The sequence below is a fragment of the Orcinus orca genome, chromosome 8 (genome assembly GCF_937001465.1).
Source record: "Orcinus orca chromosome 8, mOrcOrc1.1, whole genome shotgun sequence".
In the NCBI taxonomy this organism is placed as follows: domain Eukaryota; kingdom Metazoa; phylum Chordata; class Mammalia; order Artiodactyla; family Delphinidae; genus Orcinus; species Orcinus orca.
Window position 1 is genome coordinate 46,320,477 of NC_064566.1, and position 23,296 is coordinate 46,343,772.

The 23,296-nt window shown below is 46.1% G+C and overlaps 1 protein-coding gene across 6 annotated transcripts in view; it reads left to right on the forward strand.

Annotated features, from left to right (window-relative positions):
- Window positions 1-3,693: 3,693 nt before the first annotated feature.
- Window positions 3,694-23,296, forward strand: part of SCUBE2 (signal peptide, CUB domain and EGF like domain containing 2) — a 68,363-nt gene continuing 48,760 nt past the window's right edge. For 2 of the 6 annotated variants that reach the window (XM_033404554.2, XM_033404555.2), the window contains exons 1-5: window positions 3,698-3,935; window positions 5,127-5,249; window positions 11,589-11,714; window positions 15,974-16,108; window positions 21,182-21,307. In XM_033404554.2, the coding sequence (XP_033260445.1) occupies window positions 3,815-3,935; window positions 5,127-5,249; window positions 11,589-11,714; window positions 15,974-16,108; window positions 21,182-21,307 (631 nt within the window). In that variant the 5' untranslated portion in view covers window positions 3,698-3,814. Of the gene's footprint in view, window positions 3,936-5,126; window positions 5,250-11,588; window positions 11,715-15,973; window positions 16,109-21,181; window positions 21,308-23,296 lie in introns of all 6 variants that reach the window. The other 4 variants (XM_033404559.2, XM_033404557.2, XM_033404558.2 and 1 more) reach the window with 4 other exon arrangements.

Below are 23,296 nucleotides of genomic sequence, written 5' to 3' on the forward strand. Positions count from 1 at the left end.
GGTCAGATCACAAACGTCTTTGGCTAAGCAGTTCTTGTTTTAACTTATTTTTTGAGGTAAAAAGATACAATAAAGTGCATAAAGTGTTTTAAGTGTAAGCCAACATCTCAATGAATTTTTATATACGTATACATCCATATAATCCCCACCCAGATCAAGATCTAAAACATTTCCAGCATTCCAGAAGGTTCCTTCATGCTTCTTCCCAGTCAATACCTATCCCCAGAGGGAACTACTATTCTGGCCTCTATCGCTATTAATTAGTTCTGTCTCTTCCTAACCTTCATAGGAGTGGAAGTACACAATATGTACCCTTTTGTATCTGCCTTGTTTCACTCAATATAATAATCATGAGATGCCTCTGTGTTGTTGAGCGTATTAGAGTTTGTTCATTTTATTTATTCATTTATAGTATTCTATTGAATGAATATCCCACAATTTGTTTATGTATCCTCTAGTTGATGGATATTTGGGTTATTTCTAGTTTCGTGTTAGTGTGATAAAGCCATTATGAACATTCTTGTTATGTGTCTTTTGGTGAACATATGCACTCATTTCTCTTGGGTATATACCTAAAAGTGGGTAGCCATGTTTTGCTTGAGTGGTTGTATCAAGGGAGTTTGGACTTTAGCCTGAGGAGGACTGAGATCGTTGTGATGAAATTTACATTTTACTCTGGCAGCCACTGTGGAAGATGCACTGAAGGGGCGTGAGATTCTAGACCGGGAAATCGATAAGGAACCACCGACTAGGAGCAACAGACCAGGTGAGGGATGATGAGGCCTGAGCTTTGGAAGCTTGCACGGAGGAAGAGGATGGTTTTGAGAGATGGTAAGAAGGTCGAGTTGACATGAGGGTTTGGCTGTGGTGGGAAGAGAGAAAATGGAGTCTAGGATGACTGCCAGGTCTCTGACCTGGTGTTGGCAGAATGGTGGTGCCCTTCTCTCTAAGAGAGGAAGTACTTGAGAAGGAGCAGGTTTGAGGAAGAAGATGAACTCCGTTTTGAACATCTTGCATCTGAGGGACCTGTGGGAGATCAAGGTGGAGGTATCCAGTAGACAATTGGAGACAATACACAGAACTGAAGCTAAAGGGAGATTTCTATTATGGAAACAAGGGAATGAGTGAACCATCAGGGAGAGGATGTTGAAAGAGGAGGATCCCAAGAAGATGACCGAGAAGGCATTTCCTGAGAGGCTGGAAAATCAGGAGCTTGCCTGTTGCCATGAAAACCCAAGGGAGGGAGAGTTTCTAAAAGGAATTTCCAAAGGCTGCTGAAGAGTCAAAAAAGATGGGCACTGAAAGGTGTCCAGTGAATGCAGAGTTTACCTTAGCCATATGCAGTTCAGGAGCACCCGCAGCTTCCGCTCCCACAGTCTTCTTAGTGCCAGCAGCCCACACCAGTGGCTGGGGCTGGCTGGGCTGTCTCTACCCTCCGGTCTGGTTCATGGCCTCTCAGCCTGAGGGAGGGGAGAGGGAGTTTCAGCCTTAGTCCAGGGACAGTGTGGGGACCTCAGTGGGACAATAGAGGGCAGACGGCAGCTAGTTCAGGGCCCATGAAGTCCCTCCTGACATTGGAACACTGAAAACATTGACATTTGAGCACAAATTTCCCCTGAAGCCTTTCCCCTATGGAAATTCCTGGTTGTAAACCATATTGACTTTAATCTGAAGTGTCAGAAAGGTTGCCGAGGAATCTGGGAGCCGACCAGCTGAAAGCACAGTTGTATGGAAGTTAGGGCAAACAAAATAGGATTCAGAACATTTTTGGAGATCTGTGCCAGTGGTAAACTTTTCCGGGAAACACGGGGAAAACTTACACTCTTAGACAAAAAAGCGTTGGGTCTCATAATTAATTTGTATTCTTACTGAAATATAAACTTGGGGAAACAGTTGAGGGGAAGAACAGTGCATCTTATTTCTTACCAGGCACAAGGGGCTGGAGGAGGCTCCTGTAGAGTCTAATGGGCAGCTTTATGTATTTATATGCTTTGACTGGAGCTAACGAGGTCTGTGCCACACAATGGGCAGTTTCCAGTTGGATTTTAAAAGAAAATAACTTTGATCATTTCAAAAGCAATGAAGCCTGATGCAGCGGAGAGAAAAGAAGGCAGTAATTTATGGCTACCATTAAGAACACAAAGGCAAAGGCGGAGAGAACGTTTCACTAAGTGAAGATTTACAAATGTGTAAAAATAACTCTTATTACTAGAAATAGCTGAGTGTCTCTCTCCACACCAAACAAAAGGGGGTGGGAGGGAGGGGTGAAAGACAGAAAAAGGGATGCAACCTGCTTGCCTTTGCTGGGGATGAAAAGGTCAAAAGAAAAACAACCACAGAAAAGTTATTTTCTCAGATTCTCCATTAGACAGCAACACTAGGAATGAAGACCCAAAGAGGCAGTCTCAGCCTGGGTGCTGTGGGAACGGGAGGGGCATGGGCAGCCGAGGAGTGGTGCAGAGTGGGGAGCTCTGAGAGGGTGCTGGACCCTAGGAAGACATGTTTTTGTGCATGAGCTCGGTGTGGATTTTTTGTGATGTTTATTTTTTTCTGATTATCAAAGGAATGAATATATATACACATACATACATACATATATGTGTGCATATATTCACAGGAGAAAATTTAATAAATACAGAGAAGCTCAAACAATGAACATTAAAATCCCTGAGTATGGTGTTTTGTTGCATCTGAGAATTGCTACTACCTTCGTTCCTGGAGCGATGCTGATGCTGCGTGTGGTTGGCTCCAGTCACCTGTGCCTAGGGTGGTGTGGGAAGGCCCTGTGCAGGTGTGTTCCCTTATAAGGATGTCTTGCTTGGAGGGCCAGGTGACAAGCACTGCCTGTATCTGCAGCTGGCCATACCTGATGTTTATGAGTTCAGGTGGTCGTAGATACCACCTGTGCCCATGTTGGGCTGTCTTGTCCCTGGTGGCTCACCCTTGACATTCTGGCCCCCTTTTCCTTCACCTTTAAGCTGCTCTGAAGATACATTTAACCGGTTTTCAGTGAAATGAACACTTTGTGCTGTGCTTATGGGCCCAGCACTGTGCCACAGAGGGACAGTCTCAGCGGTGCCCCAGTGGGGGACAAGTGGGCCACTCTCCTCCCAGGACTTGGGGGCAGGGGATCAGAGAAGGCTCGGGTTGGGCAGAACGGAGAAGGGTGTAGACAGTGTGTGCTGAGGTGAGCAGAGAAGCTGGGCTCACCCTCTCCGTTGAGTTCTCCTGAGGATCCGAAGTCTGTGGAATCACTTTCATTCCATCCACATTCCCCCTCCTAAGTGGAGAGATGGGTAAGCCCCATAGGTGGTTTTGGGGTTTGGGGACTATAGGACTCTGAGCTACACAGGACACTTTCTGGGTGCCCCGTGTCCGAGTATTTCAGGCTAGAAGTGCTGTTTGTCTTCACAAGAGGGACCGGGTCAAGTTGGAGGACGCCGCGAACGGGCGGAGCACGAGGCTCTCCGCGGGCCGCAGCGCCGCGGCGGTGCGGGAGCAGCGGGTTTGCGGCGGGGGCCTGCGCGGCGGGGGCCTCGCGGCCCGCCGGGCCCGACCCCGCCAGGCTGACAGCCGTCCTCCGGCCACTGCGGCCGCGCCCCCTCCGCCCCGGCCGGGAGGGGGAAGGGAGGGGGCCGGGAGGGGCGGCCCGGGGAGGACTGTGTGAAAATGAGGCCGGGGCTCGGGGGCCGGGCGGGGCCGGGCCGGGGGTGTCAGAGCGCGGCGGGCAGGGCGCCCGCACACACCTCCCGGAGCCGCCGCCGCGCTCGCCGCCCGCGCTCCGCAGTCTCTGCCCGCAGTCGCCGCGCCTTCCATGGGGGTCGCGGGCCTTGGCAGCCCCTGTGCGGCCCGGGCGCTGCTGCCGCTGCTGCTACCGCTGCTGCTGACGGCGGCTGTCCCACCCGGTTGGGGCCGCGCCACGGGGCCGCCAGAGGGTGAGTGTCCGGCCGCGGGGGCGCACCTGGCACGGCGGGCAGGGAGGGCGACGAGAAGGGGTCCCGTGACCCTCGCGGGGCGCCCGGGGCAAGTGGGGCCGGGGCTCGGCTGCGGAGCTCCGCGTGACCCCCCTTCCCCTGGGGCCGCACCCGCAGGCCAGGCAGAGGCGCTGCCACCGCGCGGGCCAGAGGCCCAGGGCCTGAGTGCGCGGCCCGGCCTCGGACCCGGGGCTGATGACAGTTCCCGCCCTGATCCTCGGGGAGCGCCTGCTGGGCAGACTCGCGCGGGCTGAGCGGGGAGCAGGGCTTTGGAGTCTCCTTGCGGAGATGGGGAAACTGAGGGCTCCGGCCGCGTGAGGTTATGGCAGCCGTGCTCCTTTCTTCTGGGGCCGGGAAGCTGTCCTGGGGGCTTCAGGGTCGGCTCCAGGGATTTTTCTGTCTGTGGAACAGCTGCTGCTTGAGAATCTGGGAATACCCGTTGTGCACTAACTGGACTTGGAATACTTTCAAAACTCTTTTGTTTTTAATTAACATCCTGGAAGGAGTATCAGCCAAGGAAAGGCTTCTGCCAAGGCCGGTTTCCAGGTTGAGAGGGTGGGCAGCGGTGAAGGGGTGGAGGGGGGCACCATTACCTCTCTGCATGGTCTGAGGGTTCAGGATGGTGTTCTCAGAGCCCAGGGTGAGCTTTCCCCCCATACCCCAAACCCTGAGAAAGCTGACAGACTCTGCTCGGTTTTCAGAGCATTTTTGCCAACTTGCTCTTTCCTTCAGCAGGCCTTTACCATCACCTACTCATGTGCCAGGTACTGTGCTTTGCCTCCGGGCCACAGGTCCAGTCTGTAATCAAGATACCATCTAGATGGGGAGGCAGGAAAACAGTGACAATGTGATATGTGAGCATATCCTGGGGGACAACTCACCTACACTCTGGGGTCCTGGCAGGCTTCCTAGAGGAGGTGGGTTTGAGCTGAGTCGTGAAGGCCAGTGGAGAGGGTATCCCAGTCAGAGGGAACAGGCTGTGCCTGGAAACAGGGGCCTGGACATGGTCCACTTCATCCCAGGGGCTCCCAAGCAGTTTAGCTGGCGAGGCGTGAGTGGGATGGGCTGGTGGGAGATGATGCTAGAGAGGGGCCAAGGCCAGGTCACCGGGGCTCGGGGCACCATATCAGGAGCTGCTGTGCTCTTTTGCAGATGTGGACGAGTGTGCCCAGGGGCTAGACGACTGCCACACCAATGCCCTGTGTCAGAACACACCCACCTCCTACAAGTGCTCCTGCAGGCCTGGCTACCAAGGGGAGGGCAGGCAGTGTGAGGGTAAGTGACTTGGGGACCAGCAGTGGGTGGGCCAGCAGGGGAAGCTCCCTACCTCCTCAGCTCTTGTCGTGGCCACTTGTGTTGGTAAAAGTGCTTCAGCAGCCCTCCCACCGCCACCCCGGGTCACATCACCTACTCTCTGAATTGCATGTCAGATCCTTAAAAAACAGGGAACATCAGGTCTTTCCGAGAGCTGATCATACAGTTTTATCTGGCTCTGAAATGTCCTTTTGTCTAGCTTCTGCAAAGGAAAAGCGCTGCTTTAGTATCTTTTGGTCCCACTCAGTTTGGGGGCAGAAAGTCAGCAGCCATGTTGATCAGGAGAGCCATGCTTGCCAGAACAGGGCTGATCTGTGCTGATCCTGTACCTCCCTGGGGCAGCACCCTTGCTCTGAAGTCTGAGTGCCAGAGTCCTGCCCTCCCCTGAGGTTCTGGTGGCTCTATCTTGTCCTTGACTTCGGGTGGTTTGGCATTGTGACCTGCCAAGCTTTAGAGCTGCACCAGGAGCCTGCCTCATTTGGAGCTGCAAGTTGGCCCTGGAAAGATGTGTGGAGGGATATTTTAAGCCCTTAGAGCTCCAGATCTGGGAGGCTGAAGTCTGGACTTTGCCATTTTGTGTTCTGGGCCACGGAGGATCAGCTCAGTGTCAGAAACTCTGCCATTGAGAACTAGCTGCAGACTGGACTCTCATAGGAAGAGGCTGCTTGGGGCATGGAAACTGTGGCATGTTGGAGCTGGCAGGGCTCTTCAGGGAGCTCTGAGCCAATCCTCTCCCTCGTGTTACTGATGGGGACACTGAGGCTCAGGAGAATCGGGAAAGGGGTCGTGGGCATGATCACACAATTAGCCGGCAGGTGAAAAAAAGTCAGATCCCCACTCTAGCTCTGTCCCTGACCCCACGTCTCTGCTGTTCACGCAGCCTCCTAGTGTCCCTCTTTGGTTGGGTGAGAAATCCTAATAAATTTATGGTCTCCTTTGTGCAGGAGGAGCAAAACTCCTGCCTCTCCCATCAAAGGAGACGTGCTCCTGGTCAGGTTCGCAGCAAGTGGAATTGGTGGTCCATCCATAAAGCCCTTCTGTTTCTTCAGGCTCATATTTTCCCAGAGACAGACAGCCATCTCTCTCTCTATCTGCCCTGCATCATGGGAGGCCAAAAGAGTACTGTCTCTGAAACATCTCTCTGCCAGTTCCTCCATACCACATCCTCACCATATTAAATATTCTATTAACAGTACTGGAATTCACACATGTTGGTACCCTGTTTGGGGAAAAAAATGTTCACTTTTTCACTGTGACCTTCAGTCACTGTATGCTCTCTGGGGGTAGAAACCATGCCAAGTTTTCTTTTGGATAAAGTACTTATTTAGTAAATAATGTTAAATGACAAGTGGCAAAAGTTTGGTTATTCTTAGCTGTTGGGTTTGGCTTATCACAAATAAGAAATTGAATTGCTAACAGTTTAGAGTGAAAAGCCTACTATTTAGTTTAAAATAATTAATGATTGACTGGCATCGCTGCTTTTCTACCTTTAAATTGGTTTTAAAATAATATGTGATTATTGTTATAGAAAGTCAATACAAAAAATACAAAAATGTGTAAAATAGAAAAGTAAAGACCTTCCTATTTATCCCCAGGTAATCACTATTAACAGAGAGCATATATTCTCCCTGTTAAGAAGGATTTGATTTTTTGAATACTTGTAGTGTTTATAAACCTAGTGAATAAGGATGACCCTGTTTAGTTTGGATTTCTGGTACAGGGATCCAGAAATGGAAACTTTCTTCCAGGAAGGAAAAGGAAAGAAAATGGGGATTGCAAAGATTCAAAAATACAGATATTCAAAGATGTAACTTTTATGTGTATTTCCTGGCTTAATAGTTTTTAAGCCTCTTGGGTCCAATCTGTGGTATCATTTGTGTTGTGATTATCACTGAAGTCACTTGCCCCTATTTAAGTTCAAGGATGGGAACTGGTTTGCTCAGAGTGAACAGAATTTTATCCTCCACAAATTTCTTCTGCCAAAATGTTGGAAAAATGAAAGTATGGGCCCTGAATAAGTATTTTTAAAATAATGTGCTTCAGAAGTGTCTTTAGGTACATGATGTTTTATGCTAAATGATCTTTGCTTATATCCCAGACTTTGGGGAGGGGATGTTTCAGTGGTCAGTATTAATTATATGGTCCTTATTTCTCAGTTTAAGGAACTGAATCAGGTTTAACAGGGATGAATCTAGACTTGGCCTTTGTATTTTTTTTTTTTTACTTTTTATTTTGAAATAATTTTAGACTTCAGAAAATTTGCAAAACTAGTGCAGAATTCTTCACATATGTCTGTCACTTATCTTACCCTAATGTTAACAATTTATATAACCATAGTACAGTATCAAAACCAGGAAATTAACACTGGCACAATATTATTAACTAAACTATAGACTTACTCAAATGTCACCAGTTTTTCCCTAACAGTTTTTCTATTTTTTTTCTTCCAGAATCCAACTCAAAGTCCCACATTACATTTAACTGTTGTCTCCTTTGTCTCTTCCATTCTGTGACAGTTCCTCAGTCTTTCCTGGTCTTTCATGGCAGTGACACATTGATGAGTACTGTTCAGTTCTTTTGTTGGCCTTATGTTTTCACATGATAAGAAGTAGTATGGTAGGAACTGACGCGATAAGAGAATGTCCTGTGTCTTCTCTCGATAAAATTGAGGTTACACATTTGTAGTAATACAAAAGTGAAGCTTTCGGCAAAGCTGCTACAGAAGCGCTATTGTGTGCTTTTCAGTGCATCACATCTGGGGCACATGATGTCAACATTCCCACTACAGGTGATGTTAATCTTGATCATCTGGTTAAAATGGTGTATCCTGGGTTTCTCCACTACAAAGTTACTATTTTTTCCCCTTTCAGTGTGTATGTATATATATATATATATATATATATATATATATATCGGGGCAGATACTTTTAGCCTATGCTGATTTTAGCATCCAACTGTGGATCTTGCCTGCAACAATTATTACTGTGATATGTGACTCTCGGTAATTTTGTATTTCTCTAGTTCCTTACACGTCTATTAATTGGGATTCTTCTGTAAGGAAGATCTGTCCCTCCTCCCCCATTTATTTATGTATTGATTTATGTGTTTATGTATTTATGCCAGTATGGACTCACGGGTGTTTATTTAATTATATGGTTATTTATTTTTGGCTCAAGTTGTTCCAGCTTTAGCCATTGGGAGCTCCTTCACATGGTCTCCTGTGTCCTGTTGACATGCCTCCATCCTTTTTTGAGAAATTCCTAATTTTCTGGTACCACAAAATGCTCCAGCCTCAACCTGTATTTTCCCCTCCCCAGCCCTGGAATCAATTACTTCTCCGGGAGCACTGGTTTTCCTTTTATTGGAAAATGATGTATAGAAACCAAGATCTGGATGCTTGGTGTTTTCATTGTTACTGGGATGTCATTCCTCCTAGGCCCTCTCAGTGGACAGAGCTAGGAAATATATGTATGTATACTAACCCACACATACACACTTATCTATATTTATTCCTTGTATCTATCCATTTCTATATATATATTAAAAACAGTGAGTTACACTGATACTTCAGATTCCAAAACAGTATCACAGGATTCATTCTAACCTCCCTCTTGGCTTATTCATAACTTCTTTCTCCAACAGTGAGAAACCTGGCTCTCATTATCTGCAATATATGCACCTATTTGTTCAATCCCAGTATACACATAAAGTATTTACAGAATTATTACTCTATAATTCTGGGAGTAAAACGGATTTAATAATTAGGGTACAGTATTTGTATACAACTATTTTTGAATTTGGCCTTATAACATCCAGTCAAGCTACTATTTTTCAGACATACTTAGGCTAGTACTTTTCTTCCCCATCCCCTTCAGTGTGGTGTGTTACTCATTTACAGTACAGGTAGGTTCATTTGTTTCTCTCTGTGTTCCTTTTTTTTTTTTTTTTTTTTGCGGTACGCGGGCCTCTTACTGTTGTGGCCTCTCCCGTTGCAGAGCACAGGCTCCGGACGCGCAGGCTCAGCGGCCATGGCTCACGGGCCCAGGCGCTCCGCGGCATGTGGGATCTTCCCGGACTGGGGCACGAACCCGTGTCCCCTGCATCGGCAGGCGGACTCTCAACCACTGCGCCGCCAGGGAAGCCCTGTGTTCCAATTTTTAATCCCTCTTGTCACCCTCACTCTTGTTTCCTGGTTGATGTGTGTGTATGTAAAACATCACCATGGTTCTGAGAGTCACAGCAGTTCAAAAACTCAGAGAAGTGTGACTCCTTCCTCCTATTTCTTTCCTGTTCCCGTTCCTCCTTATTTCCACCCCTTCTCCCACACACCATGGGTCACCAATCTCTGTGCTTTCTGGTTTATCCTTCCTGTATTTCTTTTGCACAAATAAGCAGCTAAATATGTATTTTCTTTTTAACTGTTTTATTGAGTTATAATTTACATACCATAAAATTCACCAATTCTAAGTCAGTGTACAAATCAATGATTTTGGGTAAATTAGTTGAGTTGTGCAGTCATCACATAATACAGTTTTCAAGCATTTTCCTCATCACAGTAAGATCCCTGTTCGTAGCCCCAGTTCCAGGCAACCACTAATCTATTTCCTGTCTCTGTAGATTTGCCTTTTCTGGACATTTCATATAAATGAAATCATACATTATGGTCTTTTGTGTTTGGCTTCTTTCACTTAGCATAATGTTTTTGAGGTTCATCCATGTTGCATCCTGTACTGGTATTTCATTCCTTTTTATTGTTAACTAGTATTTCATGGACATTTGGGTTGTTTCTACTTTTGGGCTATTATAAATAAAAATGCTGCCAAGGATATTCACCTGCAAGTCTTTGTGTAGACATGATTTTGCATTTCTCTTGATACATACCTAGGAGTAGAATTTCTGGGTCATACGGTAAGTTTGTGTTTAACCTTTTAACGAACTGCCAGGGAACTTTCCAAAGTGATTATGTCATATTACCATCAGCAGTGTATGAGGTTTCCCATTTCTCTACATCCTTGTCAACATTTGTCATTGTCTGTCTTTTTTATTATAACTGTTCTAGGGAGTGTGAAATGGTATCTCATTGTGATTATAATTATAATTTCTCAAATAATTAATGATGTACATTTTTTTCATGTGCTTATTAGCCATTAGCATACTGTCTCTGGTAAAATGTTGATTCAAATCTCTTGCCCATTCTAAAGTTGGGTTTTTTGTCTTCTTATTGAATTGTAAGAGTTCTTTATAAGCCCTTTATAAGGTATGTGATTTGCAGATATTTTCTACCAATTTGTGACTTCTCTTCATTTTCTTAATGTCTTTTGAAGTACAAAAGTTTTAAATTTTCACAAAGTACAATTTATTAATTTTTAGATTTATGGATTGTGTGTTTGGTGTTGTATCTGGTGTTGTATCTAAAAAATCTTTACCTAACCCAAGGTCTCAAAGATTTTCTCATGAAAGTTTTATATTTTCTCTTAAAAGCTTTCTAGTTTTAGCTCTTACATTTAGGTCTCTGATGCATTTTGTGATTTTTGTGTATGGTCTGAGTTAAGGGCCTAAATCAACCCTTTTTGCATATGGATATCCAACTGTCTCAGCACCATTTGTTAAAAAGACTATCATTTCTTCCAATAAATTGCCTTAGCACTTTTGTCTAAAATCAAGTGACCATAAATATAAGGGTTTATTTCTGGACTCTGATTCTGTTCCAGTGATCTGTTTGTCTGCCTCTAGGCCTGTACCACACACTGTCTTGATAACTGTAGCTTTGTAGTAAGTGAAAATCCTCCAAATCTGTTCTCCTTTTTTCAAAATTGTTTTCCCTCTTCTGAGTCTTTTGCATTTCCATATAAATTGTAAGATAAGCTTGTCAAGTTCTGCAAAAAGAGCGTGCTGGAATTTCGTGTGTGTGTGTGTGTGTGCGTGTACCTCCTTATTTTTTACATGAAGATAACATACTACAGATACTCTTTTGCATTTTGATTTTTTTTTACTAATTAATATATTCTAGAAATCACTCCAAATCAGTTCGTAGAGATCTAGCTCATTGTTTTTTTAACAGCTGCATAGTATTCCACCAAGTAAATGTACCTTAATTCTTCAACTGCTTGCTGTGCATGGGCATTTAGGTCATTTCCAATATTTTGTAATTACAAATGCTGCAGCAAATAACCTTAAGCATATTTATTTTTCTGTTGTTGGAGATTGCTAGATGTGGGATGGCTGATTAAAAGGTAAATGCATATTTCTCCACACTAAAGAAATAGTGCTTGTGTGGTTTACTTCTCTTTTACTCCTCAGATATTGATGAATGTGAAAATGAACTCAATGGAGGCTGTGTCCATGACTGTTTGAACATTCCCGGCAATTATCGCTGCACTTGTTTTGATGGCTTCATGTTGGCTCATGACGGTCATAATTGTCTTGGTAAGGAAAACAGTTGGAAATGGTAATTCTCCTTTACCTACCCTCCGGCACCTCCACCCCTTTCTTTTCTTTGACAAAAACATACTCATTAAAAGAAAAATGGGATCAGAGACCTTTGTTTTCTGGCTCCCTAGAAATCACACTCGCTGATAGAAAACCAGGTTAAGTATTTTAGTTTTTATGTGATCATTCATAATATAAATCCTCCATTAGTCCAAGGAGGTGGGTGGACATTGACATTACTACTTATTGATTTTCTGGCATTGACTTGTTACCTTTAAGATCTTTGGTCTTGTGTTAAAAGGGTCTTGACTTAACCATTTCTTCAATGGTAAGTGTCTCTCTTCCAGAATCATGTAAAACTACTTGTCCTGAAGATTCCACATGTGTGCTTGGATCTCAGCCAGGTAGACCCTCCTCTTTTTTCTTAAAAGAGAGAGAAATTCAAGTAGAAACCTTCCATTAACATCCTCCTAGTATTCCACAAACCAGAAACATCTGTTGGAGTTTCAGTGAGTTAGGGACTGCAAAGAGTATTGTTTACATTGGTTCCTTATGCCAGGAATAAAACAGAATTTAAAATTAGCAAGCAGTTGGATAGGGTTGAATGTTGGATGGTCTTAGAAGATGCAGCACACCTGGAAGGCAAGTGTTTGTGGTCTGTTTGCACTTTAAGACTGGTGTTAGCAGTGGTACAGGAGGACATGGGACCCAGATGCCATCAGATTCCTTTGACACTGATGATCCTTCATGTGGTTGACCCACTTATATCCACTTGGCTAACCAAGGAGCAGCTTGAGCCAGGCCCTGGCTCTGTGGGGATAGCTATTCAGATGCTCCCTTGCTGTGCAGTGGGAATGGCCACTTGATCAAATGCTTTGAGATCAGCATAAAAGTCACTAAGTGAGTACAGGCAGAACTTGTATTTTTCGTGTTGGGGAAGGAGAGTATTTGGGACTAAGCCCTAATATGACCTGTATCATGTCACCTGGAGCCCCATCCTGATGTAGACTCTGTCCCTTCCTGTCTGAGCCCTGTGTGAGAGGTCAAGCACTGGTCAGACTGCTTGGCCTTCTAAGCCTGCAGCTATCAGGAAGAATTGATTGAGGGCTGGGGAGTCACTAACCCCTCTGCAGACTTTCTAGGCCATTAGCACCACAAAAAGACACATTAGAGAGACAATCCTGAGAGCATCAATAAATTGAGATTAATTAAAAACTTTAGAAAAAAATCACTTTTAGTGTGTAATTTGTTGAGAAGCATACAGTGTGGTTTTTTTTAAAAAACCATTTTCTAGGGGAAATCACTCATTTCCCTTTGATTAGCCAATGGCATTTTGAGGATTTGTATTTGATGGAAGACCCAGTCATCACAGTTGTGCCCAAACCCACAGCTTGGAGGAAGTATGAGCTTCCTAAGAACAAAAAGTGGACACTTCCAAGAGTTAAGGACCTGGGCCAGCTTGGGTGGGGGTGGTTTGGAGTAAAGGCCTGAGGCCCCAAGTCCTTCCTGGCCTGGCTGCTAACACAGGTATTTCAGCAGAGTATCTCCGTTTCCCCTCTTTGGGGTCTCTTTGTGGGTTTGGTAGCAAGGGTCTGCCTTGGAGAAAAACCCTGAGTATATCCACCGAGTATATCTGAAGGGGCTGAGGATTCCATGAAAAGGAAGGCATGAGAAAATACAGTGGTACATTGAGAACAGCAGGACCAGCACACATAGAGACGTAGCTGCCATTTGGACTTGAAAGAGCAGAAGCATTTTGTGACAGGAAAGGAGCTCAGAGCCTCAATTTTTTAGGAGGGACAGCTTCCTGTGTTCTTTGGGATGACCCTTACCTCTCCCCCGCCCCCTGACTGCACAATTAGCCGCCGATATATTAGCCAGGATACGCAGAGTACAAACACCACTTAGCTCTGGCACTCGACCCAGAGTGCTCGGAGATCCTGGGTGCCTGTGAGCCTGAAACACAAAATGCAGCTCTTCCACACAGCTCAGCCCACCTGAATTCAGCTTCTATTTATTGAATGTCTGGGAGCACAACATAGCTACTAGGTCCTGTAGCACACTGGCATCACTTGAGAAGTTTAAAATGACACCACTGTCCAGGTCTCATCCAAGGCTAGTTAGATCAGTGTCTTAGGAGGTGGGGTCCGGACATCAGGGTTCTAACATGCAGACAGGGTTGTAAAACACTGTTTTACATTCTGCAGAAACTCACCAGCCTAGTGATACACATTTGTGCATGTGAACTTTTGTATTAATTCAGTCAGAGTGCGTCACCCAACTTGATTCATTTCTAATTGCTTTGGTGAAAAGGAATAGTGGGTTAAACACGGGGTGGGGCGGTGCAGCTCAGAGGGGAGCACACCTTTACTTAGAACCAGGCCAGGATTTGGTGTTCAGGGAAACATCTCTCCTGCTCACCCCAGGCCTCACTGTGGAACAGCGGGGCCAGGTGTGATCCAGCACATCTCACCCTCTGGAATGTGCTCCCTTCACCCTTTGGCACAGAGAAGGGCAAGTCTGTTAGGCTTCAGGGGATGGCTTAAGTCCCATCAGTTTAGCAAGGCATCTGCTGGGTAGTGTGGGAGGACGGATGACTGTAAAATCTGAAGCTTGAAACCAGATAACAGATATCTAAGTGTGAATGTGCTTGTTACGGATGCCCCCAGGAGCTAGTGACAGGCACGTGGGATGTCAGGGCTAGAGAAAATAAATTGCTTTTACATCAGCCTTCTCCTTGAGCTTCTGTCATGTCTGAGATTTTTCTAGAAGTTTCCTCTTCTTTAACTCTGGTGATGCTGTGCTCTCCTGCTTGTTTGTTCATGCATTGAAGAGTTAATATGTGCCTGCAGGTTCCAGGGCTATGCTAAATTTAAAAAAAATCTGTAAAAATCTGTCCTCAAGGAGTTTGCAGTCTAGTGGAGATGCATAAGTAAAAGATGTTGAGGAGTCAAAAGGTACAATTTAAAAAAAAAGATTTTGAAAATGCACGGTGGTAAGTGTATTGATGGAGCCGCGCACAAGGTAGTATGTGACACAGTGGAAGGAAGGTCCCCTAACCTCGCCCTGGGGGCATACACTGGGGCAAGGCTCCCTCCCTCCCTGCTGGACACCACAAGTAAGTGGTTTTCAAAGCTGTCTTTACACCAGGCTCAGGCTTCCCACAGCCTGTTGGAGCTAGCCCTGAATGTCAGCATCTCACACTTACTACCTCCCTGCCCTGCTGGGGACCAACCACATCTCCACACCCAATTCTGTACCCAGCACTGGTCTTCCCCATGTTTCTCAGCCACCTCACCCCATGTCCACATGGCAGCTTGTCCACAGTCCCCTTCTATTTCTTCCATCCTAGGCATCCGCACTGCCAGGCCCCAGGTCCGGTCCCCTACTAGCGCCAGCCATGGCTATTTCAGGCAAACGTGTGAAGCTGGACTTCCAGGCTTTCAATTCTTCCCCTTCCCTGTGTCCTTCCCTCAGCTGCTGCCTTATCCTTCCCAACACGAGGGGCTGACCATGTCACCCTGCTCCAAGGGTTCCCAGTTGCCTCTCAAATGAAGCAGGAACTTCTTTGCTATTCAAGGTCCTCTGCAGTGTGACCCAGTCTATCTTCCCAGCTCTGTCTCCTGTAACTTCCCTGCATGTACTGTGCTTCAGCCAAATTGAATAACACTGTGTTATCTGAACATACTCTGTGTCTCCCAGCCTTCGTACTATGCTCACACCCTTTCTTTTGCCTAGAATCCCTTCTCCTGATTTAAAATTGAAGAAACACTGCAGAGCTCATACCTTCATCAGCTTTTCCATAAAACCCATCCCGATACCCACAGCCAGAGGTGACTTCTTTCCTTTCTACCACCATTTACCTTATCTCACAATTACTTGTACAGTTGTCTCTTTCCCTCTGCCGAAGGAGATGCTCCAGGGCAAAGGAATTCGATCTTACGCATCTGTGTTTTATTGTCTCCTCTAGCACTGTGCTTAGGAAAGAGAAGGTGTTCAATAAATACTTACTGAACTGATTATCCAGGTGTCCAGGTGGAGGGCCTGTTTAAGGGAGCTCTAGACCCATGAGGGCTGGGTTAATTACCTGCGGCCCCACTGGCTTCAGTTCTGAGAGCTTCTGTGATGCAAGGACCTGACGAGAGACCTCGTCTCTGCTTAGCAGGAGCGCCTGGGCTGCCCGGGCAGGGTGGTGGTGGGTGGGGCGGTGTGTGAAGCAGTCACAAAAGCAAAGGCTAAGCCTTCTCCCCCTCCAGATGTGGACGAGTGCCTGGAGAACAATGGCGGCTGCCAGCACACCTGTGTCAACGTCATGGGAAGCTACGAGTGCCGCTGCAAGGAGGGGTTTTTCCTGAGTGACAATCAGCACACGTGCATTCACCGCTCAGAAGGTAGCTCTGCTCGGCTGGGGGCAGGGGGCAGGGTCACATCTGAGAATCCCCCACCCCCATCCTCAAAGGCTCTAGAGGGAAGCACGGAGTTTAGAAAGCCTGGAGGCCTGAGGACAAGTGGGCAGGTTATTTTAGCTGCACCTTTCTCACCCTGCTAAAAAAGTGGGTTGGACTGGGTGAGCTCTGAGGTCTCTTCAAACTCTCACATTCTCTGATTCTAGTCTCTAAATGGAGTACATTTCAAACATGACTAGAAATGCACTGGATGATCTGCCCAGTTTTTCAGAAAGGTGCCGGAAACCACAGCACGTTTTTTGGGGAAGGAGGGGCTGGAGCCTTCCTTTGGAGACTCAGTGAATTGCCCTTTTTTCAGCAAGACCCGGCATTCCCTGTGTTTTGCGTTTTTGAACTCTGAGCTTCTGGGATTCCAGGGGGCAGGTGAACCCCCTCCCCAGACTGGGGGTCTCTATACTATGGTTTTCTTCACCCATGTTGTCATTTACCATTCCTCCATAAATTTGCAGAAAATTCTTCTCCTCTGATGGCTCGTTCTCTCTGCGTTGAGTTTATACCTATTTTATTCTTCTATTAGTTCAGTGGATTCTCAGGAGGGAGAGGAATTAAGTACCTGTGGCCCATCAGCCACTTTGAACTCAGTGATGTGCTTTTAATTCTCTGCTCTTTCTTAAGCCAAAGAACCACATTTTTAAAAAAAATTCTATTTATTTATTTTCGGCTGCGTTGGGTCTTTGTTGCTGCGCACAGGCTTTCTCTAGTTGTGGTGAGCAGGGGCTACTCTTTGTTGCGGTGTGCGGGCTTCTCATTGCGGTGGCTTCTCTTGTTGCGGAACATGGGCTCTAGGCGCACAGGCTTCAGTAGTTGTGGCTCGTGGGCTCAGTAGTTGTGGCTCACGGGCTCATAGTTGTGGCTGGCGGGCTCTAGAGCACAGGCTCAGTAGCTGTGGCGCACGGGCTTAGTTGCTCCGCGGCATGTGGGATCTTCCCAGACCAGGGCTCGAACCTGTGTCCCCTGCATTGGCAGGTGGATTCTTAACCACTGTGCCACCAGGGAAGTCCCCAGAGAACCACATTTTGTTGGCTTTATGTCTCCCAAGGTTGCCGGTGCCTGTTTTTAAGGGAAGTGCCCCAAATCCTAGATTATTAACTCCTTTTGGCATGTGCTGCGTATTCATCCTCATAACTTAAGAATGTGGTGATTTTCAGTTCTTCTACTATTTGTAGATTTGTAGATTTATTGTTTTAATCGTGGTGGTTTTAATGATTTTTCAAGGGTTTCTTTGTGGAAGATGATTTTTGCCTCATTTTCCAAGAATGATGGCCCCTTTCTTTTCCCTAACCAGAAGGCCTGTCTGGGTACTAAGAAGAAGGGTCAGAGAAATGGGGAGTCGGATGCTCTTATTACCCAAGCCTGCTCATTGTCAGTGTGGAAGCTGGGTGGTCATAGACTCCAACCCTAATCAGGTGGATCTCTTATCTCATGCAGGTGTGTGGCCCTTGATTAAGTAGCAGTTAGGTTTCATTTTCACTTTCCTGCCGGGGGTTCTCTGGACTCTTGGGTGAGCTCTGCCTCTGGTCAGAGGCTGAACTAAGATGCCAGCAGCACGAATGATCTGGATCTCAGGGCCTCTCCCTTTTGGTTGCTCAAAGCTGCTTCCTGGAAAGTCACTCTGGCTTTCTCTTCAGGCGGTGGGGAGGCGGGTGGCGCCCTGTAGGTCAAGCCAGGGCTTGAACACCCCCAGTACGGGTCCCACCACTCACGAAGCCACTCTCGGTGATTAAGATCACCTCTTACCCTCGCTCTTCCAGGGCAGTGGCTCAGCCCCTTTCTCCTGTCCCAGACTAGACAAGGCTCCAAGCCCCCCAGACTGATTACAGACACGGGCTCCTCACACCAGGAGTAAATACAAGAGCAGTTCCTTTCCGCAATTTGTGTTTTCTAAATTTTCTACAATTCAGACATTCTTAGAACCCCTGAAGAGTATTTAAAATGAGCATATTTGTCTGGAGCTATAAACCAAAATACAAGAATTTGAGTTGTGGTCTGGAAGCACTCCGTGATTTTCTGTTGTGTTTCAACCTGATTGCTGGGCAAATTCACGGCAGCGTGAGCCAGCAGATTGGAGCGGTCTGCAGCTGCCCCCTTCCATCCTAGGGTTTTAACTCTTCAAATAGAGCCATCTGTAAACAGTGTTCCTGTAGGGTTTCCTCCTTGATGTGCACATTAAACCCTTAGAAACTGTATTAAAATAGATGTTAAAACCCATAGCTGATTCTCTGAAGATGGTTGAAAGAAGGTAAACACCGCAAGCTAGTATTTTCTAGTGTAGCTGTTGTTGTTTTTAATAATTATTTACTAAATGTTCTTTAATATAGGGGATCTTAATAGCTGATTCTGAGAGAAACTCAAGCTATTGTGTTTTTTTCATCCTTAGAGACCCCAAAGCTCTGATAAAGAGACTGTGTGTTTTCACCCATGTAATGAGGGTAGGCTAGAGGGAGACACACCACCCAGCCTGCCTTTGTGCCTATTCATGGGAGCTCAGGCTCTCAAAATGAGCATTCCTCTTTTGTTTTGTCTGCTCCAAGAGTATTTTTAGATGTTTGCACTGCTGCCTTTTTAGAGTAGTAAGGAAGGTGTCAGGTTAGTGAGGAAGAGGCTGTGCTCTCAGCAGAGGCTGTTTCCCCCTTTTCTTGCCCTATTTGCAAGGCATACTTTTATTTGGTTTCCAGAAATATTCTTCAGTGAGACCCTGAGCCTGGGGACCACCAGAATGGGATATTTCTCACATTTCTGAGCTGTTTCCTTCCTGGTGAACTAACGACCTGAAACAGGACTGCCAGGGCAGTTTCTGGGGGAGCCAGAACCATAGCTGGGCCTCCCAGTTTGGACCAGATCCATCTGCCACCCCTAGCAGTGACCTTGTTTTGAGCCAGGGGACTGTGAAAAGCTTCGGGGTCAACTCTTAAAAAGCCCTTAGCATTTCCAGAGCCATTTAAACCTCCAATGTCTCCTGGTAACTTTAGGTCTTGCTTGATAGGATATGACATCAGGGGGCAACTTCTTTGTATCCCCATGGTATCTGGCACACAGTCAGTTCTTACAAAATATCTCTTGTGTAAATGGATTGCTCTGAGGCAGTAAAGGTCACTTTGCAAATGTCTGAACAGACTTGTAAACAGAATGAAAAAGAAAAAGAAGAAGAGGAAGAAGCAGCTGACCTGTTTAGGAGTGTACCTCACAGGTGTTACTGCTGCCTTTTCTTGGGCACTGTTACGTTTACCCTTGGGTGCTCCTGGGCCCTATTACTTCAAATGTTCTGCTGATCCAAGAACAAAGGTAATGCTTGCTGGGCCTTCCTAGGGGAACAGGACACTGCTTCTGGAGGCAACTCTTACCTTCTGTGCCATCTTATTACTGGGAGCAAATAACGCCTTCAGAAGTCACCAGCCAGAGCAAAGAGAGCTTTCCACTGACCCCGTGCAAGCTTCTTTCTGTGTTAATTGACAGCAGCCCTTGGCACGGGTGAACGAATCCCAGCAAGTTCCAGCAGATTGAGTGGTGGAGTTCAAACAGCTTGTAACTGTCAGATAAAAAACAAGATAGTTTTAAGAGAATATGGGATGTATTAACTGTTGCTCTGTCTTTTGGAATAGGAATGACATCTGTTTGTATTAAAACAATCATTCCAGTTAAGCACAGATCAACGGCCCCATGGTGAGAACTGGAGAGAAATGACTTTTGACTTCATTAGAACCAATTGGCTAAGGTTTTAGGGGCACAATACGGAACAGTATTGGATCCTAGCGAAGCTGAATGAAAGCTTTTTGTACTCAGTTAAAATAGTGCCACTTCCAGTATTAGAAAATGTCTTGTTAGTGGAGAATCAATAACAAAATCCCTACTCTTAAAGGTGTTTTAGAGTTAACATTGCACAAATGCAAAGAAGCATCCCGTGAAGACGTGCTTATTAATGTTGTACAAACCAAGGAGAGGTTTAGAGATTACTCTTGGGTTTGATAACAGTTCCTTCAGAGTGCTGGGAGGCGGCAGAGCCCCCTAAAGGATTGGTACTGAGAAGAGGCCTGATGGTGGCAAACCACACAGGTGTCTACTTTTCTATGACCCCGTCATTTAGATGCATGTTAAACCATCCAGGAAAATAACCCTGTTTCCTACCACAGTTACAACAAGATCGGGCCTAATGAAAATTACAGTATACCTGAGAAGGATTTTACAGCAGCTAAAGGAAACCACATATATGAGGTCTCTCTCTGTTCTCTCTGCTGTTGTCCTCCAAGCCCACTGAGGGAGGGCCCAGGGACTAACTGAAGGTGGTCACATAAGAGAGGTCCCTGGGCAGGTGTCCATGGGGTGATGCTGAGATACAGTAGTCTCAGTCACCTTCAAAGTGTGGATTTGGTGGGGGTAGAGTGGAGGGTTGAAATTTTCTGAAAGTCATCTTCAAGAATATGTGAAAAGGTTGGGAATCTTCATCAGTCTATCTTCAGATTTTTGTAGAGAGATTCTCCTTTTCTGTTTGTATTCTTGATCAGCATGGGTAACAACATGGCAGAGATAAGAGTCTGAGGACATGTTCCTGGGGTCCACAGGTTCTGATTCCACACCCAACAGAGAGCTCCTGGTGGGTACTTTCTTTCTTTATTTTTTAAAATTTTTTTTTGGCCATGCCATGCGGGATCTTAGTTTCCCGACCAGGGACTCAACCCGGGCCCTCGGCAGTGAAAGCTCAGAGTCCTACCCACTGGACCACCAGGGAATTCCCTCCTGGTGGGTACTTTCTTTTCAGTGTATTGGGAGAGCTCCTACCTCTTTTGGGGAATTGAAACATCCTATCTCTTGGGTGACATAAGAAAGTTTTCATATCTCTGTTAAATGACCTGGCTTGATTTGAGTGATGTATTCTTTTAAAACATGGGACTGATGGACACCCAGGCAGGCAGGTCTGTGGCCCACCCCCCAGACCCTTGCCTCACTCCCGGGGTCAGGATTCTGTTGCAACCTGGTCACTGGCTGCGTGCTGCTGTTTTGCAGAGGGTCTGAGCTGCATGAATAAGAATCACGGCTGTAGTCACATCTGCAAGGAGGCCCCGAGGGGCAGCGTTGCCTGCGAGTGCAGGCCTGGTTTTGAGCTGGCCAAGAACCAGAGAGACTGCACCTGTAAGTACAGACTGGCACACAGCTGTGCTGGGAACCATCCTACCCCAGAGGTTGTCTTGTGCAGCCCAGCATCAGAAACATCAGGGAAGGCAGTCACGTGAGATATTGAGGGTAATCTCTTGTAGGGAAGGGAAATGATGTTTTCTAAAAGAACCAGTCGGAAGGAAATAGCACTCAGGAGTAAGGAGTGTGAATGTTGGGGGCCAGGTCTCTCTGTTCCCATAGAATAGAGTCAAATTTCCTCATCTGGCAGCTCTTTGGTACCTGGTGCCTGCTTCTTATACAAGCCTTGTCAGCCTCCTTTCTCTAGACACCAGACTCCTGGCTTTTGGAGAAAGCCCCCATTCTTTCATGCCTCCAAGGCTTTTCTAAGCCTTCCTTCCTTCCTAGCTTGGTGAATTCTCACTCAATTTTTCATATCCTGCCTAACTTCTAATCATGATAAAATAATAGCTACTTTGGGGGAGCATTTATTATGTGCAAAGCCTTGTCTAAAGAGGTGCCACGTTGCATTTAATTCTTACAGTCACCGCCTGATGAGCTAAGTGGAGAAAATCGTGGAGAAGGTAAAGCTACAGGGTCACACAGGAAGTAAGTGGCAAATGTAGGATTCACACGTAGGCCTGCCTAACTGTAAGGCTTGTGCTCCTGGTCACCATGATACATAACGTCGGAAGCCTTCCCCGATGGCCTCGGACAAGGCAGCCAGTTTGTATTTTGGCTCCCATAGCGCTGTTTATTCCTTGATGATAGCACGTGGCACTCTGGGGTTGAATTGTGTGTTTGATTCAACCACACGATTGGGTTGAATCTGGAGTTGAATTTATGTGTCTGTCTCCCCAACTACGAGCCCCACCAAGTCAGGGATCTTGTCTTATTTTTGCCTCTCAGTCTTCCCCTGGATGTGCTCAATCCACATTTGTTTAATGGGTGAGTCAATGAACGGTGTACACAGTCCAGACGCAGCTGCCACACGATGAGGAAACACAATAATAGCTCCAATGGATAATAGGAAACAACCAGCCATTAAAGGTGCTCCTAAACCACTATTTACGCCAGAGGAGACACTGAGGGTTTCCCTGTAGGAACTCTTCCCAAAGTCATGGACCCTCTAGAAGACGCCTGCAGTTTGCTGGGGATGGTTGTTTACAGTGAGTAGACCTCAGTGGTTAAGAGAAGGAGAGGCAGTTTCGGCGGTGAGAGACTCCTCTCTGTTGTCTCCATCGCAAACCAGAGTGCAACCTCAAAGCCTGACAAACCAGGGCTGATGCCACCGTCACCAACAACAGGTTCTGACAGCCTCACAGGGCCCCTAAAAGTGGGGCTGGCTCCAGCTGTCTTCAAAAGGAGGACCCAGGTCTCCACAGGAGAGCCACCTGTGGAGTGAGACTCAGCATTTTACAGCTTTTTGGGAGCCAGTAGACTACCTGAAAACTTACTTTTAAAAACTTAAAACGTTTTTAAGGTATCACTGCTCAAATAATATTATAAGATTATATTCAGATATTATAAAACTTGAGGATATAATAAAGAAATAATCCAGAATTCCACCACACAATCAGTTGTTTTGCTTTTTCCTATTCCTATTTTTTTTTTTTTTTTTTTTTTTTTTTTTTTTTTAGCAGTATGCAGCCCTCTCACTGTTGTGGCCTCTCCCGTTGCGGAGCACAGGCTCCAGACGCGCAGGCCCAGCGGCCATGGCTCACGGGTCCAGCCGCTTCGCGGCATGTGGGATCCTCCCGGACCGGGGCACGAACCCGTGTCCCCTGCATCTGCAGGCGGACTCTCAACCACTGCACCACCAGGGAAGCCCTTCCTATTCCTATTTTGTTGTTGATACGCGTACACAATTTTTACACAGCTATAGTCATAGAACAGTTTTTTCTCACAGCGCAAATATGTTTTTAGTTCTTTTAAATTAGAAAATTAAAAATGGTTGTGTAAGAGTTTAAACAGTCCAAAGAAACATATAACATTTCCCCCTTTTCC